General features: G+C 44.6%; 1 protein-coding gene across 1 annotated transcript; it reads left to right on the plus strand.

Moving 5' to 3' along the window:
• Positions 1 to 851: 851 nt before the first annotated feature.
• LOC146337863 (transmembrane protein 91-like) lies at positions 852 to 17,804 on the plus strand. Its single transcript, XM_084815366.1, has 2 exons — positions 852 to 1,682; positions 17,314 to 17,804. The coding sequence occupies exons 1-2, from the start codon at positions 1,335 to 1,337 to the stop codon at positions 17,485 to 17,487; spliced, it is 522 nt and encodes a 173-aa protein (XP_084671492.1). The 5' UTR covers positions 852 to 1,334; the 3' UTR covers positions 17,488 to 17,804.
• Positions 17,805 to 19,475: the final 1,671 nt, after the last annotated feature.

Genomic DNA, 19,475 nt, shown 5'->3' on the forward strand with positions numbered 1-19,475 from the left:
ATGGTCAGTTTCCTAACACACTCTGCTTCAAATGCCAACCCAAAGCAGGCAGTTGCAAAGTAAATCAACATCTTGCCAGTTTTTCAGCTGGGCTCTGCAGCTGTGCTTTGAACTGCCGTCTGATCTGCAGCAGTTAGGAGGTGATAACATCATTCTTCCTGCCTTGATTACAACCACAATGACAGGCACAGCCATAAAGGCTAATGGAGAAATTGACAACTCTGCACAGAGTAGGCAGATGAGATTTTCGCAAAATAGAACACTGGAAGTCGGGGTGAATTGAGTGCTCAGTGATGGAAAAATAGAGGTATTAGAAGTGCACAACAGTCTACCTATGTCTATCTATAACATGTTGAAGGCCTAAGTTCTAAACATCCCTATTTTACAAGGACTGTCCCTATTTTCTGACCACTGCCCCTGTTAAGTCACAGTCCCTATTTTGCCCCGATTGTTGTGGTTTAGGGGATGCCATGTTAAAATATTGTTTATGGGTGATGCTACCCTTGTACCTCCTCAGGATTCAACATTCAGCTCCTTCTTCGAGGGCTCCAGCAGCTAAGTCTCTGAGTGGGTTTCTCTCTAAATGCTGCACGCACATGCACACTGAAGCCTTGTGGAGTGGTGCATGTCACACAATGCAGCTGGGGAGGTTTCAAACAGGCAGCAAGACAATGGTGTCTTTTCTTCTAGGATGTCCTTAACCGAAAGAACTGCTGCCCTCTTGGCATTTTTCATTCAGGAGGACAGGAAGTCAATGAATACATGAATACAGCAAGGGGTGAAGAACCTTCAATGATATGTAATAGTTCAGGGGCTGAGGCTTGCAAAATGATCCTTGGTATAAATATAGGGTGCTAGAAGCCTGAACCTATTTTCAGTTATGAAATGGTAAGGAGGATAGTGTATTGGGGGTGGGGTGTAGTTCTAGGTCCATCTAAAGCAGTCTTTTGCAAAGGAATGTTGTCCATCTTACTGCAGTAACCCCGCCACACTACCTGTCTGAATGTGTTTGTCTGTCTGAGCTAATTTCCATTCTACCCGCTCTGTCTTCTGGGCTGCGAGACACAGTGAAGTCATTCTGTCCAAGAGCCAGAGCAATCCATAAGAGTCATTTAGTCAGATCAGCAGCAAAGCGGAGCAAACTGCATTGTAAGGCGAGCATCATCTAGCCAAAAGAAGATTCAGAGACGTTGGCTGAGTACAGCAGGAGAAGGAAGACAAAAGGCGGGGAACAGATTGAAGGTGCAACCAAGCAGAGAGAGCAGAACATTCACAGCTGAGAAGGGGACAGAGACTATCCTTGCAGAATCGCAAAGAGGAGAGCCGCCTGTACTATGAGCAACCAAAACTATGAGACCAAAGACAATGCTCCCACTGCTCAGAATCCGATCCCTTACTCAGAAACACAGTCCTACGAAGAGACTGAACCACTAAAACTTCCTCTCAGACCGCCACCCCCAATAGGCTATGGAGCAGCTCAACCTATGCCACCTCAGTACCAATCTTACTATGGTCCACCTGGAGCAGGATCCAACCAAGGTCCAGACCTCCAAACTCCTCAGACCGTCTTCATCGTACCTGTTCAGTCCACCAATGAACCTGAACACCTGGGCTACTCCATCTTTACCATGCTTTGCTGTTTCCTACCCATTGGCATTGCTGCCTTGGTTTACTCTATAAAGGTGAGCCTGGGTTTCGAGGGGTGGTGTGGGAGGGATGTATGATGCAATGCTATACTAACCAGGAAAAGAGGAGGCTGAGGGCCTTATTTTTTCTTACAGCTTCCTTAGCAGCTGTATTTAGGGGGCTACAGGGAGGACAATGGTTTGTCTAAAATTGGGAGGACTCTGGACTCCATTAAGGGCCCTTTCCCCCATAATGCAAGCACTGGGGCAATGTGCTACGGTGGAGAGGGACACTGCACTGCAACAGGGATGGGAACCAATGAAAGGAGAGCATGACAGGGGTGACTGTTGCAGAGAGAGCAGTTTTGCTAAGGCGCATGCTTACTCTTAGGTGGTGACTTGCGGAGGTGAAGCTGTGTTCATCTGTTACAGCAAAAACAAGGAAGAGTCTCATGGCAATTGAAAAGTAAACAGATTTATTGTAGCACCCATTTTCATGGACCAGAGAACCCTTCAGTGTTTTCTCTGAGCTATGACACACCACCCACCATTAAGCTCTGCGATCCAAAAATTGTTTCGGTGTTGCTTCTGTCTGTGTTTTCCTAAGGCCGGTACACCGGTATGTATGGAGTCATTTTACTGCAGCTAAGAGCATGGATTAATCAGACAACCACTTACCTGGGGTAATGTACCACAGCTGTTGTGCATGTCACCACTTGGTGAGATGATGGTCTCGAACATCCTGTCAAGCATTAGGGAGCATTGAGCCGCTTCCTTGCCTCTGTGGTTTAAGGGCTGCTTCTCCACTCAGCATGATCTTACAGACAACCAGCTTGTCAAGGGCTCCTTGGAGGCCTCTCTCAGTCTAATTCAGTAGCCAAGTCCAGACACAGACAAATTGATTCTTTTCAAAGCTTTATTTCTCTTTTACAACTTAACAACTCTACTGTTAGCAACTAGATATGAGCAGCAGAGTACCTATGCCCTACGTTGGAACAGTTGGTCCCCGTTTGAAAGGGAATTACTGGCAGACCCCTGAACTTAAGGACTAGGGAGAGTCCCTCCCCTTTTCCCTTGGATCCTCTGGGCGCAGCCGTTGTTTGCGCACCAAACGGGCACTACGCCTCCTTTCTGTGCCCTCCATTTGGTGCCACTCTCTGCGTCGGCGTCGCACGTCCATCAAGTCTGCTTCCCGTGCTCGGTCACTCCTAGGACTGCTATCTAAGCTAGGAATGCTGGTGGGAGGAATCTCCGTCAGCTGTTGGCCCTGGGAAAGAGGAGCGCGCTCCTTTCCCAGGAGCGACTGCTCTTCCTCAGAATCAGAACTACTCTGGGATTCTATGGGCTCAGTGTCCACCCTGACACAGCTTATCACATGCAGACTGTTGTTAAGTTACCACTTACTACACCTATAGCTGTGTTCATCCAAGATGGGTTCAGATAACACACACACACACACACACACACGTTGAAAGGGGGGCTCTGGAGCCGTGCAGCCAAGATCTGGCCCTGTGCATAGCAGCAATGCCTTCTGCATGTTCAGCTAGCTTGTGAAGGAGCTCTATGAGCATTCTGAGTGGGCCAGGTTCCTTTGGTCCTTGGAGGAGCTCTATGTGCACGTAGTGCCTCCCTCATTCCCAGCGCACCTGCCAGGCCTTCGACAGTCCTGTACCTTCACGTGCCTAAACATATCAGATTTTACATGCATAGGCCATACTCAAAAGTATGTCTTTCTGTGGGAGGTTGGCCATGGTGCTTTTTTTTTCTTTTTTTTTTACAGAGGACCATCCTCTGATTGGCTATCCTGCCCAAATCTGGTTTAAAGATAAAGAACCATAAGAACTGGAGACACAGTTGTGGCATAGCAGTTAGAGAGTTGGACTGGGACTCAGGGGATCTGGGTTCTATTTCCCCGTTCAGCCATGAACGTCACTGGGTGACTTTGGGCCAGGCACTGACTCTCAGCCTGACCTACCTTGCAGGGTTGTTGAGAGGATGAAATGGAGAGGAGGAAGACCACACAAGACGCCTTGGGTTCCTTGCAAGAGGAAAAAAGGAAGTGTCACATTTATTCTGACATTCCACAGGCTGATTAGGCCCAAACCAGCCACACACACACCCCTTCCTCTTGCCATTAAATGAATAACTAGGCCCTGGGCTTCTCATTATTTACCTGGGTTCTAAACCCAGACCACTTCTGCTCAGATTCTGACTGAAAACTATCGAGCCGACTGCCATTCTGGGACTGGGCCCCGACAGATGGGATATAAATGTAATAAATAAATAAATAAATAAATAAATAAATAAATAAATACTGTTGCCTATTATCAGTTAGCACCTGGGCAGCAGAATGAACAGGCAGGCTTACAGTCACAGGTCACTCAGTCAGCCTTCCGCAGCTATGGTGAGATGGACTGTATTTCCATTTAAATTATAATAATAATGTCGATATTTGCATATATACCAGAAATTCGCATGCGCAAATGTTGTGCACGTTGCTGCCCTCTTTTGTCCTCTTGTTTGGTGATGCGTAAGTGGCTACACTACTCTGTGAAGGTGCAAGGATGTTGACTCTGGGCCAGTGCAGTTGCACCAGGTGGGCAAGGAGGTGTGTAGATCGCGTCATCATGTAGTTTTTCCATTCGCTGGCAGTAGGCTTAGAGCTGTAGCTGGGTGGAGTCAGGAGTTTCCTGTTGCTGTTCTGTTCTTGTTTGAGAAAGATCAGAGTCGGATCTACACCTTCTGTCATACTGATACAATTCCACCATGCTGCTATATCGCTCTTGTGCATTTATACCTCACAGGGCACACAATGACGCCTGTTGCGGTGTTTTGGATAATACGGGATAAAAAGCAGGAAATAACACTAGAAAACCGGTATATGGAATGCGTAATGTGCCCCAACAGTTATCCATGCACTTCAATACCGATAAAAAGCAGTAGTGCCGAGCTAGCCCAAGTCTTTGTCTAATTTTTGTGAACCACCCAGAGAGCTTCGGCTATTGGGCAGTATAGAAATGAAATGAATGAATGAATGAATGAATGAATGAATGAATGAATGAATAGCTTCCCAACTGAAAGAAAGGAAATAAAGTTCTTGTCTAGCTTCTTGACCAGTATGTCCCCTCAGCCTTCTACGGCAGGCTGTCAAAAGTCAAATTTTAAACCCACAAATTCTGAAGAAGATAAAGAAAATGGTACACTCCCCTGTACCCGAAGCCTTCACCTTTAATAATCCTGCAGCATGGCTGGAGTGAAAAGCAAGATTTGCTTCCTTTCACCTGATCACAAATCCCCACAAAGAGGAAGAAATCGTGCAAGCAAACTCACTCGTGCAAGTAAGTGCAATGGGGAAACGAGCCAGCAATGTTTATACATCTTTTACCTTTGCTGGAGAGGGCCATAAGCACCATTATGAGACTGTTCTGGCACACGTTCATTCCCATTTCATCCCTAAGGGGAATGTGGACCTGCTTCTCTCAAAATGCTCAGAAGCCTGGAGAAACTGCAGGCTGGCCACTTATGTATCACCAGAAAAGAAGAAATGCACCCCCCCCCAAAAAAAAAGAGGACAAAAAAGGGCACAGATTTGCATAGGTTTATAGGCATAGGTGCAGATTTGGAATTAATCCCTATACATTGAATACAATACATCTCATTATACATCTCAGCCTGCTGCTCCATCTGCTGTCGCTGTTACTAACTGTGGATGGGCAACTTCAAGGCCCCTGGTCTCTGTTCTTATGGTTCTTGATCTCTCAACTAGAAATGGACCGGGTGAGCCCTTAAAATAGAGGACTGTTCTCTGTAAAGTAGAACATATGTCTACCCTAAGAAACTGTAAGGTCATTTGCCTGGACCTAATGAACAGACTGCATACGGTCTCTTTACTGAGAAAGACTGGTACCTAGAATTCTAGACAAAGGGCTTTCTGAAAGCTTACAGAGGAATTAACCCTTCCCAGAGTCATAGAAATGGCCATTTCCATTGATCAAAACCAGGACAAAGAGCAACGGCTTCTTGGGAGTGACTCGGAAGAGGTCATCTGTAATCCACAAAACACTAGAAGCAGCAGCCATGGCTATTTTGGAAAGGGCAACTTCACTCCTCATGCCTCTGCAAAAGCGTCACAAAAGAAAGCCCCCCCAAAAAACAGCCCAGCGTTTTGAGAAGCACTCTGCAGAAGAAGAAGAAAGTTCCACACATTCAGACCACATACACAAGATGTGCAAAAGTGATAGCAGAAGTGGCTGAATAAAGCACACTGAACCCAGAAAGTGAAGGGCTTGGAAAACTGTACTGAGTCATAAACAGAGAGTCCCCTAGCAAAGCAATCAGAAGTACAAAACAGCAAAGCAAATCAGGCCAGGCTTCTAACAGAATGAAACCACTATTCCTATAGAACATACTGATCTTTCGATACACAAGAAACCCAGGCTAAAAACAAAACTTATTTGGCTCTACCTTGCTGCTAGGCAACATTCTCTCCTATCCCCCCTTTTTGATCCCTGTTTGTGCCCAAGGCTCTCTGATGTATCCAGAGCTGTTAATTACCTCCACACCCTAAATGATGCTCTGACTTGGATTCCTGCATTGAGCAGGGGGTTGGACTTGATGGCCTTGTAGGCCCCTTCCAACCCTACTATTCTATGATTCTAAATGATCCTTGTTATTGTGCTGCCAGGGCCGCGGTGGCTTAGTGGTGAAGACGCTGAACTGCAGACCGGAAGGTCGGCAGGACAGCAGTTCGAGACCCTAGTGCTGCGTGATGGAGTGAGCTCCCGTCTTCAGTCCCAGCTTCTGCCAACCTAGCAGTTCGATAGCAAGACATTGTTGTTGTTCAGTCGTTCAGTCGTGTCCGACTCTTCGTGACCCCATGGACCATAGCACGCCAGGCCTTCCTGTCCTGCGCTCTCTCCCGGAGCGTGCTCAAGTTCATATTCATTGCATCCGTGGCAAGTAGATAAACAGGTACCGCTTCAGCAGGAAAGGTAACAGCGTTCCGTGCACCTCAGTGTTCAGTCATGCCGGCCACATGACCACGGAAGTGTCTTCGGACAGCGCTGGCTCTTCGGCTTAGAAATGGAGATGAGCACCACACCCTAGAGTCGGACACGACTGGTTGGGGACACCTTTACCTTTTTATTGTACTGCCTACTAAGTGTTTTAAAATTGTACGGACAAATAAACCCTTAAATTGCTCTCTTTTTTGGCTTTATCCCCTGCCATTGCTATCCAACTCAAGGTGCATAACAATAGAGAGGTTTATCCAGCTAGTGGAGCACATACTGTCAGCTGAGTGTTTAAAAACAAGGTATTTTGCTATGTGTGTTGTATCCAGATGGAGTAAAGAGTGACCATAGCAGTGAATGTTATTTTTTTCTTAGACTCCACATTTTATAAAGATATGTTGTCCTTCCTGGGGGAATAAACTTAATTTTTGTGGGACAATAGTTAATAATAACAACAATCTAGAAATTATTATTATTATTTCCCAAATGCTTAAAATGCGTAATACCTAGATATAATACATACCATATTCATCTTATTAACTTTCAAAACAAATGCAAACTGAGAAAATGGAGATGATAAATAGATAGATAGATAGATAGATAGATAGATAGATAGATAGATAGATGTTGTTGTTGTTCAGTCGTTCAGTCGTGTCCGACTCTTCGTGACCCCATGGACCATAGCACGCCAGGCCTTCCTGTCCTGCGCTCTCTCCCAGAGCATGCTCAAGTTCATATTCATTGCATCCGTGATGCTATCTAGCCATCTCATCCTCTGCCGTCCCCTTCTCCTTTTGCCTTCAGTCTTTCCCAGCATCAGGGTCTTTTCCAGGGAGTTTTCTCTTCGCATTAGGTGGCCAAAATATTGGAGCTTCAGCTTCAGTATCTGTCCTTCCAATGAGCACTCAGGGTTGATTTCCTTTAGGATTGACTGATTTGACCTCCTTGCAGTCCAGGGCACTCGTAAGAGTCTTCTCCAGCACCACAGTTCGAAAGCATCAATTCTTCGGCGCTCAGCCTTCCTGACAGTCCAGCTCTCACAGCCATACATTACTACTGGGAAAACCATAGCTTTGATTAGACGGACCTTTGTCAGCAAGGTGATGTCTCTGCTTCTTACTATGCTGTCTAGGTTGGCCATAGCTTTCCTCCCAAGGAGCAAGCGTCTTTTAATTTCATGGCTACAGTCACCGTCTGCGGTGATCTTGGAGCCCAAGAAAGTAAAATCTGTCACTGCTTCCATTTCTTCCCCTTCAATATGCCAGGAAGTGATAGGGCCAGATGCCATGATCTTCATTTTTTTAATGTTGAGTTTCAAACCAGCTTTTGCACTCTCCTCTTTCACCCTCAACAACAGGCTCTTGAGATCCTCTTCGCTTTCTGCCATTAGGGTGGTATCGTCTGCATATCGGAGGTTGTTGATAATTCTCCCAGCAATCTTAATTCCGACCTCTGATTCATCCAACCCGGCATTTCTCATGATGTACTCTGCATATAAGTTAAATAAGCAGGGTGACAATATGCAGCCTTGTCGTACTCCTTTCCCAATTTTGAACCAATCGGTTGTTCCATGTCTGGTTCTTACTGTTGCTTCTTGACCCTCGTACAGGTTTCTCAGGAGACAGGTAAGGTGGTCTGGTACTCCCATCCCTTTAAGAATTTGCCACAGTTTGTTGTGATCCACACAATCAAAGGCTTTAGCGTAGTCAATGAAGCAGAAAGAGACATTTTTCTGGAATTCTCTTGCTTTCTCCATGATGCAGCGAGTGTTGGTGATTTGATCTCTAGTTCCTCTGCCTCTTCGAAACCCAGCTTGTACTTCCGGTAGTTCTTGGTTCACATACTGCTGAAGCCTAGCTTGTGGGATTTTGAGCATCACCTTGCTGGCATGTGAAATGAGCGCAATTGTGCGGTAGTTTGAACACTCTTTGGTGTTGCCCTTCTTTGGAATTGGAATGTAAACTGACCTTTTCCAGTCTTGTGGCCACTGTTGAGTGTTCCAGATTTGTTGGCATATTGAATGCAGCACTTTAACAGCATCATCTTTTAGGATTTTAAATAGCTCGGCTGGAATACTGTCATCTCCGCTAGCTTTGTTGTTACTAATGCTTCCTAAGGCCCACTTGACTTCACTCTCTAGGATGTCCGGCTCAAGTTCAGTGACCGCACTATCATGGCTATCAGGGACATTCAGATCTTTCCTGTATAGTTCTTCTGTGTATTCTTGCCACCTCTTCTTAATCTCATCTGCTTCTGTTAGGTCCCTGCCTTCTTTGTCCTTTATCATGCCCGTCTTTGCACAAAATGTTTCCTTGAGATCTCCAATTTTCTTGAAGAGATCTCTAGTCTTTCCCATTCTATTGTTTTCCTCGATTTCTTTGCATTGTTCATTTAAGAAGGCCTTCTTGTCTCTCCTTGCTATTCTCTGGAACTCTGTATTCAGTTGGATATATCTTCCCCTTTCTCCCTTGCTTTTCGCTTCCCTTCTTTCATCAGCTACTTGTAAAGCCTCATCAGACAGCCACTTGGCTTTCTTGCATTTCTTTTTCTTTGGGATGGATTGAGTTGCTGCCTCCTGAACAATGTTACAGACCTCCATCCATAGTTCCTCAGGCACTCTGTCTATCAGGTCTAATCCCTGAAATCTATTCCTCACCTCCACTGTATATTCATCAGGGATATGATTTAGGTCATACCTGAACGGTTTAGTGGTTTTCCCGACGTTCTTCAATTTAAGCCGAAATTTTGCAAGAAGCAGCTCATGATCTGAGCCACAGTCAGCTCCAGGTCTTGTTTTTACTGACTGTATGGAGCTTCTCCATCTTTGGCTGCAAAGGACATAATCAATCTGATTTCGATATTGACCATCTGGTGATGTCCATGTGTAGAGTCGCCTCTTGTGCTGTTGGAAAAGAGTGTTTGCTATGATCAGCATGTTCTCTTGGCAAAACTCTATTAGCTTTTGTCCTGCTTCATTTTGTACACCAAGGCCATGCCTGCCTGTTATCCCCGTGATTTCTTGACTTCCTACTTTAGCATTCCAATCCCCTATGATGAAGAGGACATCTTTTTTTGGTGTTAATTCTAGAAGGTGTTGTAGGTCTTCATAGAACCGATCAACCTCAGCTTCTTCAGCATCAGTGGTTGGGGCATAGACTTGAATTACTGTGATGTTGAATGGTTTGCCTTGGATTCGTACTGAGATCATTCTATCATTTTTAAGATTGTACCCCAGTACTGCTTTTCCCACCCTTTTGTTGACTATGAGTGCTACTCCATTTCTTCTAAGGGATTCTTGCCCACAGTAGTAGATATGATGGTCACCTGAGTTAAATTCGCCCATGCCTGTCCATTTTAGTTCGCTGATTCCCAAGATGTCGATGTTCAATCTTGCCATCTCATGTTTGACCACCTCCAGCTTACCTTGATTCATTGATCTGACATTCCAGGTTCCTAAACAATATTGTTCTTTACAGCATCGGATTTTCTTTTCACCACCAGACACATCCACAGCTGAGTGTCCTTTCGGGTTTGGCCCAGCCACTTCACTCTTTCTGGCGCTACTTGGAAATACCCTCTGCTCTTCCCCAGTAGCATATTGGACACCTTCCGACTTGAGGGGCTCATCTTCCAGCGTCATCTCTTTTAGCCTTGTGATACGTTCCATGGGGTTTTCTTGGCAAGAATACTGGAGTGGGTTGCCATTTCCTTCTGCAGTGGACCACATTTTGTCAGAACTCTCTGCCATGACCTGTCCATCTTGGGTGGCCCTGCACGGCATAGCTTATGGCTTCACTGAGTTACGCAAGCCCCTTCGCCACAACAAGGCAGTGATCCATGAAGGGGAGATAGATAGATAGATAGATAGATAGATAGATAGATAGATAGATAGATAATACACACACACACACACACACACATATATATATATATATATATATATACACACATATAATCCTGATATTTATTCAGGAGAGCCAATGTGGTGTAGTGGCTAGAGTGTTGGACTGGGAGCCAGGAGATCTGGGTTCTAGTCCCCACTCAGCCATGGAAGCTCACTGGGTGACTTTGGGCCAGTCACAGACTCTCAGCCCAACCTACCTCACAGGGTTGTTGTTGTGAGGATAAAATGGAGAGGAAGAGGATAATGTAAGCCGCCTTGGGTTCCTTTGCAAGAGGAAAAAGGGCGGAATATAAATGCAATAAATAAATAAATAAATATTCCACTAGTTAATGAATAAAATCCATTTTTGTACAAAAGTGTGTATCATCGTTCTATCTCTGTCTCTCTCACTTGCTTGCTCTCCTCTATTTTTGTCATCAGTTAATTTACATAAATAGGCAGTTGCACAAATTTTGCTAATCCAATCAGTTAAAGAAGGGGGAGGGGTTCTGGTTCTTCCATTTGGATGTTATACATATCCTTGCAGCTGTTAAATGATATATAACTATTTCTACATCATTAGATAAAACCGAGTCCTCCATATACACAATAAGATTATTTTGAGGTTAAATGATAAATCATATTCTGTAATGTCCCTTATTATTGGCAAAACATCCTTCCAGACCTCCATGATCTTTGGACATTCCCAGAAACTATGATAAACATCAGCTGCCTCTGTCTGACATCTTCACCATAAATCATTCTGAAGATTACATATTCTTTTTAACCATAATGGGCTTAGATGCCACCTATCCTGCAGTTTATATAAAAGTCTCTCTGAAAGAAATGTTTACCAGACTCTTCACTTCTGTCCTCCAAATCCATGCCACACCAAGCTAATTGTTACCCTTTGGGGGCTCTGTAGCTACTACAGTGTCCCAAATGAGACAAAACTAGCTTGCAAACAAGTTAATTTTGACCCTTTGGGCACCCTGTAACACCTCCGGATATCATTTTCTTTGTGGGTAAAAATACATTTGTGGGGGGTAATATCACAGGGTGGCAGTGGGATGCACGTTGCCCACCCCTTTGGAAAATGCTAGCAGTTGGCCTGCTTGAATTCGTAGGACAATGCTATTTGGTTGTCTTGGGGCCGAACTACATTGCGCCTGCCATCGCAATGAATTCGGTGTCCTGTCAGGTTAAACACTCTCGCATTAAAACATGATTATTCACACTCACCCATTTTCCCCATTGCAGTGCTTCATTGAATGCGTGAGCTTGGTTCACACTCGAGTGCTGTGCTGTTTTCCTGCTGTTTTCCTGTGCGCACCTGTCTGATCTCAGATGCTAAGTGGGGTCGGCCCTGGTCACTTCGAATCTTCGAAGATCATGCCTGAATTAGGGGGGGAAAAAAACATCGCAGAGAAGCCCCAATTCTGCGAGGATAACGCCTTAATTTAAAAAAAAAACATCTGGAGCGAGGGATAGCAGGGGGTAAAACTTAGTCTCATTTGAAGGGATACAACAACCCCCTGCTCATTGCAGGAAGCCTGATTCCCAGGCCGTCTCCCATCCAAGCACTGACCAGGACCGACCCCGCTTAGAGCTGTGATTGGACAGGAGGGAAATACAAACACCGCTGCATATGGACAGGTGGGGGAGGGGACTTTGACCCGATATGGTAGTGAAGGCGGAAAATCAGAGCACATTAAGGGGAAACACCGGGATGTTAGGGTATTGAAAGCGGGAGCATGGAAGTGGGAAATTCCGGTTCCAATTCGAGGCAGGTACTGTGTAGTGTGAAAGGTGGGCGGTGAAACCTCATTGGAAGTGAAAAAAGGCGGTAAGTGTAGATCCAGCCTTGGTCTACTATTCTAAGCATATCAAGATACTCCCGCTGCCTGCTCTTACCTGCTGTAGCATTGTTGCACAATTGAAGAGTGCTTTTCTTCGTTTTGGCATGCCAGATGAACTCATGACCAACAATCCAACCCAGTTTACAGCAACAGCATTCCAGTTATTCCGAAGCGGCCTGACTTGGAAACAGTTGCCTCTTCAGATTGCCAAGCTCAAAAGAAGTTAAAAGCATTTCTATAACCAGTGCAATTCACTATAAGAGCTTCCGTGCTGACAGCTGATTTGAGTTTAGATCAAACTTAATGGTGGAAAGGCACAGCAGATGCCAGCTACTGTACAAAGAAAAAAAATGAAACACCCAGGCCATCTTTTTTATTTCTTTTGTGTCTTTTAAAATGTTTTAGGGCACAATCCTATGGGGATAGGCGGCCGCCTCCGAACTTGGAGGCAACCACCTATCCACTGCAGGGAAGGAAAAGCACAGAGGGGATTGTTCCCTCCGCACTTCTCCTGCCTTGCATTTGTGGCTAGACAGCTTATTTCGGCTGCCTAGCCAAGGGAAGGCGGCGCGGGGGAGGAGGCTGCCAGATGACACATAGGATGTGTCGTATCAGCATTTCCACCTTCCCCGCCCCGGAACGCCCCCCCCCCCCGAACACCCCATTTTGGCCGCTTCTTGCTCCTCTTCCAAGTGTGGAGTGTGTGGCTGTTCCACGAGGAGGGAAGGTCAGTTCTCCAGGAACCAACCTCAGAGTGCGGGCTCCGAGGTCGTTTCCCAGAAACCCACATATCCTATGGCCGTCTAGCCGCTGACTAGCGGCCATCGGATTGCTCCTTCCATTGTTTTAATATGGTGTTTTATTCTTTTGTCTTTGTTGTTCACCACCGCTCTGAACTCTTTTGATATGGAGTGGTATATAAATATTGTAAATAAATAAATATTCTTTTCAAACCAAATGCAGAATATATGACAGAAACCACTTATTAATCTTCCAGTTCCTACACTTATACAATCAGCAAAGGCACAATTAGTACCTAAAAGTGCAAGCACATCTACTGAGACTGCCTGCGCCATCTTGTAAGACTTAGCATAGTTTTACTACTCAGATCAATGCTCACTCTGGTCGAGTTATTTGGAAACCTTTGAGATTTAAAGATGAGAGACTGATCGTCTGAACTACCAAATGTTTTAACAGTGCTGACTTATTAAATGTTTTCTTCCTTAAAACAGAAGTTGGCGGGGGGAGAGATGTCAAGTGTGAATGGTATCATTATGGGCATTTCTACACCAGCCTAAAATCCTGCATTTAAAATGGGGCTTTCTGTTTCCGTTTTAAAGGCAGGATCACCACTGACTCTCTTTACATACGCTTCCTTCCCTCCTCCTTCTCCCCGTATCTGAGTCTTCCATACTCTTTCATTGATCTCACTCCTCTTCTTGCCGCTTTTACTCTTTTCACAGAGGAAACTGAAGTGGAACACAACAGGGTAATTTGATAGCTCATTATCTGCGATCTATTCAAAAATGGAACAAAGAGCATTTCATGCAGGAGACGCCTTGGAGGTTCACGGCGTCATGTTAGGAGCCTGCAAACTTCCGTGAAGGAGCAATCTCAATCTCAGGATAAAAGCCAGGTGTGAAGGAGCCCTATATAGTTTTCACAAGGTGGCACTGGGCTTAGTTGTATCTGGGAGGAGCCAGAAGTTTCTTGTTGCTGTTTTTGTTTAAAAGATAAAATTAAGCCCTTGTCTGCTGGCCGGACAAGTGTGTCCTCTAAGACTTCTGTGACAGAAGCGCAACTGCATATGGCTGCCGTCCAACCAATTGACCAGTTCAGGGGAGAAATACCATCCAATTTAGCCCAAAACTGTGAATATTTGTTACAAGGGAGGAGGAACGTGTGGGAGGAAATGGGGTGCCACACTTGTATGATTGATTCGCAGGCACCATCATTTAGTACTGTAATGCTCAATATATGAGACCTGGAACCCACCTCCATCACCAGCCTTCAGCACAGGACCTAATTTTCCATACACACACACACACATTTGTACTTTTTTGCATTTCAGTTTTACATTTCAATATGTGAACTGGCTCACCATTGCAATGATGTCTGTGTTATTACCCAACAACATTTTGTGAATGACAACTCTTAAGGTAATTACCACTAGCAGTGCTTTTGTGCATTTCAGTTCCCTCTGACAATAGTGTTTACTGTATATCTTTCCCCCTTTCCCCCGCATGTGCATATAGACTGGCCAATTTGAGGTTGACACGTCATGCATCTGATGAAGCAGACAGTACCCATGAAAGTGCCCATTGGGGGTTGGACTCGATGGCCTTCTGGGCCCCTTCCAACCCTACTGTTCTATGATTCTATTCTATGAAAGCATATGCCAGAATAAATCGATTTCTTAAGGCACAATCCTATGCATGTTAAGGCACAATCCTATGCACGTTAAGGCACAATCCTATGCTGAAAAAAAAGTCCTATAACTCCCAGAATTCCCCAGCCAGCATGGCTGGTTGGGGTATGCTGGGAGTTGTAGGACGTTTTTCTGTCTCGACATATAGGATTGCACTCTTAGTCCTACAAGACTCTTTGTTGTTTTTTCTGTAACAGACTGGAAACACACACACACAAAGCCATCTTATCTTTCCTTCTGTATATGTTTTATTTTGCTTTCCCATCCTCTTTCTTTCTCTCTCTCTTTCTCACGTTCTTTCTTTCTTTCTATCTATCTATCTTTCTTCCTTTCTTTCTTGCTCCTTCTCTTCCTCTTTCTCTTTCTCTCTCCTTTCTCTTTCTCTCTCTCAATCCAAACAACATGACTACAAAGAAGGACGTGGTGGCAGAGCAATTGTTGTGACCCACCTTAGGTCGGCAAAAACAACCAAGAATCTTGTGTTAGCTTACAGACTAACAATGTTAATATAGCATCAGCCTTCATGGGCTAGAGTCCACTTCATGGTTGGGGTGGGATTGTAAACAGGAAATGCAAAAAATACAGACTGAAAATTTCATTAAACATTGTTATAGTGACCATTCATGAAGCAGTGTTGATAATAAGACAACATCGTGGCGCTGGTAAGCTAATTAACAAAGTAGTCAGACAATGGAACCAGATGCCTAGGGAGGTGGTGAGCAGTCCATTGCTGGAGGTATTCCAGTCCAGAGACTGGACAGTCATCTGTTGGGGATGCTTTAAACTGGATTCCTCCACTGAGCTGGGATTTGGACTTGATGGCTGAAATGGTCCTTTCCAACTCTACAATTTTATGTGCTGTACACCACTGGTACATTGGAGTGGTTTTAGCTGGGAACCATAGGTGACAACAAGTGGTATTCTGTCTCTGGGCTTTGCCACACAGAGCTTTAATCCTGCTATTGAGATTGGTTGCTCATGGAAGTTTGCAGGTCCTTTAGATGATGTCATCAACCTCCAGGGTGTCTCCCGCACTAAATGGCCTTTATTCCATTTTTTAAAAGATTGGAGATAATGAGCTATCAAATGACAGCCCTTGAGTTCTGTTTGAGTTCCCTCATGAAAAAGAGGAACACTTTGAATAAGAGGAGCTAGACCACAGCGCCATCTAGCATCTGTATAATGAAACATATGGAAGACAAGGGGGGAAAGGATGAGGAAAACTGGGGGAGGAAGTGCATGTAAAGGGAGTCCGTCGTGATCCTGCATTTAAAACAGAAGCAGAAAGCCTCATTTTAAATGCAGGATTTTAGGCTGGTTTAGAGATGCTCACTGTCTCTTCTGGGTCTGTCCTGTAGTACATTATTCCTCAGTATCAGTCTGGCCTTGTTGATCTATTTTTTCACTTCATTGGGTAGGTAACTGTGGTCATGGGGTGGGTATTGTACATCAGGATGTAATCCAGCTGTGGGTGAGAGCCCACCAGCTGAAGATCAAGAATTAATTCATACATTTTTGCTTTGTGTCAATAAGATATGTCCTTCTTTTCTCTAGTCTCGCTATTTGCATAGAGCCTCCGACTTTGTGTTACACAAGTACTCACTGTGCATGAGCTTTCTGAATGTGTCATGTGTACATGTAATCCATAGCAATATACAAACATTAAAATATGCAGTGGGGATTGTCACTATATGTGTAACATAGTTGGAAGGAGAGTAGGAAAAATTGTGACAAGGGTGGAGGGGAGATGACAACAAAAATGGTTTTGAAAGTGTGAAATACGTTGTGGACAGGCTCCATTCTGCATGTCTGGGATGGATGATGGAATAATATGCAAATTGTTAATGGAGAGATCTCACCAGTGGTCAGATCCATGTCTGCAAAACCCCAGGGCACCATGGATAGTTTGAGCCTGGAATATACAGCAGGATTGGGCAGAAGGTAATTCAGGATCTATTGGTAGATCTCTGGGTAATTTCCAGTACATCCTCAAGGGTTTCTCGTTCCCAGTTGCCAAAACAATAGTAACAAAAAGTATTTTTCCCCTTCCAAATTAGGTTGCTGAAAAAGAACTCTTGGGGGAAACCAGGAGCAGATGTGTGTATGCAAGGATTTCTGAGCTTGACTCTTGTGTTGATCACAAATTCCCTGGCTAAGCTTGTGCTCAGAGGCAGTCTGTTCCATTATTCTTAGTTATGCCTGCCTACCCAAACCACTTATTTTGCACCTTTTGCTCCAGTTGGTGGACTTCAGGGCTCTAGGAAAAAACAAAGTAGATCCTGCAAGCATACAGTCCAAGGCTAATGTCTTGCTTTGCTCGGTTCCAGTCCCAGACAGTGTGCTTACTGATAAGAGTCTGGCAGACCAAGACAAAAGGATTTTTTGTTAGCCAGCACAAGGGCAGCTGTTTCACAGCAGCTCAAGACCACCTTTTTCTGCATGCTGCAATTGTTCTCCACTTGCAATTATTCACTGATCCATCACTTATCTCTCTCCTTCTCTCCAGACGAAAGAATCCAATCGCAATGGAAATAGCACATCTGCTCAGAAAAATTCCCGGCTGGCACTTGTCTTGGGCCACACATCTCTTGGGCTTGGGATTGTGGTCTGGATTCTGTATATCACCATAACAGTGATCCAGGTTAAAGAGAGAAACAATGTGCCAGAGATAAACCCTTGAGGAGGCACTACACAACGGTCATATCCTTTAAAACAAAACAAAAAAATCTCCCTCCCTCTGCTGATGCGCCAGTCATAGAAGTCTTGATGTGGCATCATGCTCTTTGAATCATTCCATCAAGGGACATGCTATGGGCTGGTTCACCCATGCACACACATCATGTGATTTCTGTCCACTTGACTTGATGACCAGCAATGGAATGCGTGAACTGGAAACCATCACATCTGAGGTAACATCAAGTGATCTGAAAGTTCTACTTAGCAATGGCCCATCCATCTCAAGTGATAAACATGACATGTGATCCAGGTCTATAATACAAAAAATATCCCAAACTACAATGACAAAACAAGTACAGGCAAATTGTTGGACACCAAGACAAGTAGAAACATTGTCCTGCTTGATGGCTGGACAACACCCATAGTATCAGCTGGCCTAATTGCCTTAGTACTGCCTAGTGATCAGATATCATGATCCATCCCATTAAAATCATGAGATGGGCTTACATCAATTTCTTCCAGATGTGCCCCTCCTCTTTCATTCTCCTGCCTTGTTTTACTTCCTATTCTAGATTCCTTCCTCCAGCTATCTTCTCTGTCTCTGGTCACTCTGGGCCACTCCCTCTTCCAACCACCCTTCCTACACTCCCTGGCTTCCCTTGGTCTGTTGCTCACACTCTCCAATATTCCACAGAAGAAAATAGGATCCAGGCTTGTAATAACCTTATTCTCATAGGCCCCCTCTCTCCCACCCTGTTACACATTGCTCAACGTCATCTTCCATGTCATTTACTCTGCAATGGACCATCCTCCATGTTTGAAATGTCAAGAAGGTGGTTGTACTTTTGGTGAAAAGATATGCTAGAAAAACAGATTTATTCCATAATCTGTGACCAACGGTTCAAAATGAGCTTCACTTTCATCATGTGAAATGGCAGGCTGTGCACTACATGGTAAAGAACCTTAATGTGTATGCACGTGCATTCTGTTCCAATCCTTGAATGTGATTGTAATTGCGCGAATCCCTTGTAAGCTTTGTAGTCCTTTGAGATCCTCTTGGAGCTAAACAAACCAATAAAGAAATATGATATTATATTATTGCAGTGATTTTTAATGTATAGTTTATGTGTGTTTTCTGTGAACCACTTTGGCTTTCCAGTGTTGGTGTACCAGTTTGGGTCCTGGGTCCTGCTGCATATGGGGTTAGCCCAGCTGAAAGTACTGCTGCACCCAGATTCCCAGGGAGACAACCAACAAAACCAGTTCCAGGGTCTGGTGAATCAGGTCTGGTCAAATCGGAGGTTAGGTGCTGAGAGGAAAGGTCAACAACCAAGGGTCAAGTTCCAGGATGGTCAGCATGGGAGAGATTCCAGAAATGAAGGCAGTCAAAGCCAAGGTCAGATACCAGTTGAGCAAAGCAAAGCATGGGTAGCACCACAGGGAGCTCCAAATGGGGCTGGGCTGGAAACCAGGCAAACTTGGCTTATATGTTGCTCCAACAACTGGCAGATTCAGACTCAGCTTTAAATAAGACTTGGGCTTCCTAGAAGCTGCCAGCTCCTTCCACACACTGCATGGCCTTGTCCCTTAAAGGAGCCATGCTTGCTTTTTTTTAGCAAAAGTGTGGAGTGGGCAGGTTGGGCCATGGTAGAAAATCCCCGATGTGGGTAAGGTGGCCACTTACAAATCGCCCCAAAAGAGGAAATGTGTCACCAAAAAAAAGGACAAAAGAGGACAGTGATTTGCATAACATTTACATATGCTTGCATATATGTAAGGATGCAAATTAAGGAATAATTATTATAATTTAAATAGAAATACATCATAGTGCAGAGCACTTTGAAGTTGACCTCTGTGCCTGCCTGTTCAGTCTGCTGCTCAGGTGTTTACTGTTGATGGGCAACAATTCTTGTAGTTTTTTTTTTATCTTTAAACCATAATTTGATGAGACGGCCCTTCAAATAGAGGACAGACCTCTGTCAGCCCTTTAAA

This window comes from Heloderma suspectum, chromosome 10 (genome assembly GCF_057233095.1).
Source record: "Heloderma suspectum isolate Gila_16-S chromosome 10, 16-S_ref, whole genome shotgun sequence".
Classification (NCBI taxonomy): Eukaryota; Metazoa; Chordata; class Lepidosauria; order Squamata; family Helodermatidae; genus Heloderma; species Heloderma suspectum.

Bases quoted from the DNA above. Each gene is read 5' to 3' on its own strand.
- LOC146337863 (XM_084815366.1), top strand. From the start codon at position 1,335: ATGAGCAACCAAAACTATGAGACCAAAGACAATGCTCCCACTGCTCAG. The intron at 1,683-17,313 runs GTGAGCCTGGGT...CCTTCTCTCCAG, and splicing joins CCTTGGTTTACTCTATAAAG to ACGAAAGAATCCAATCGCAA.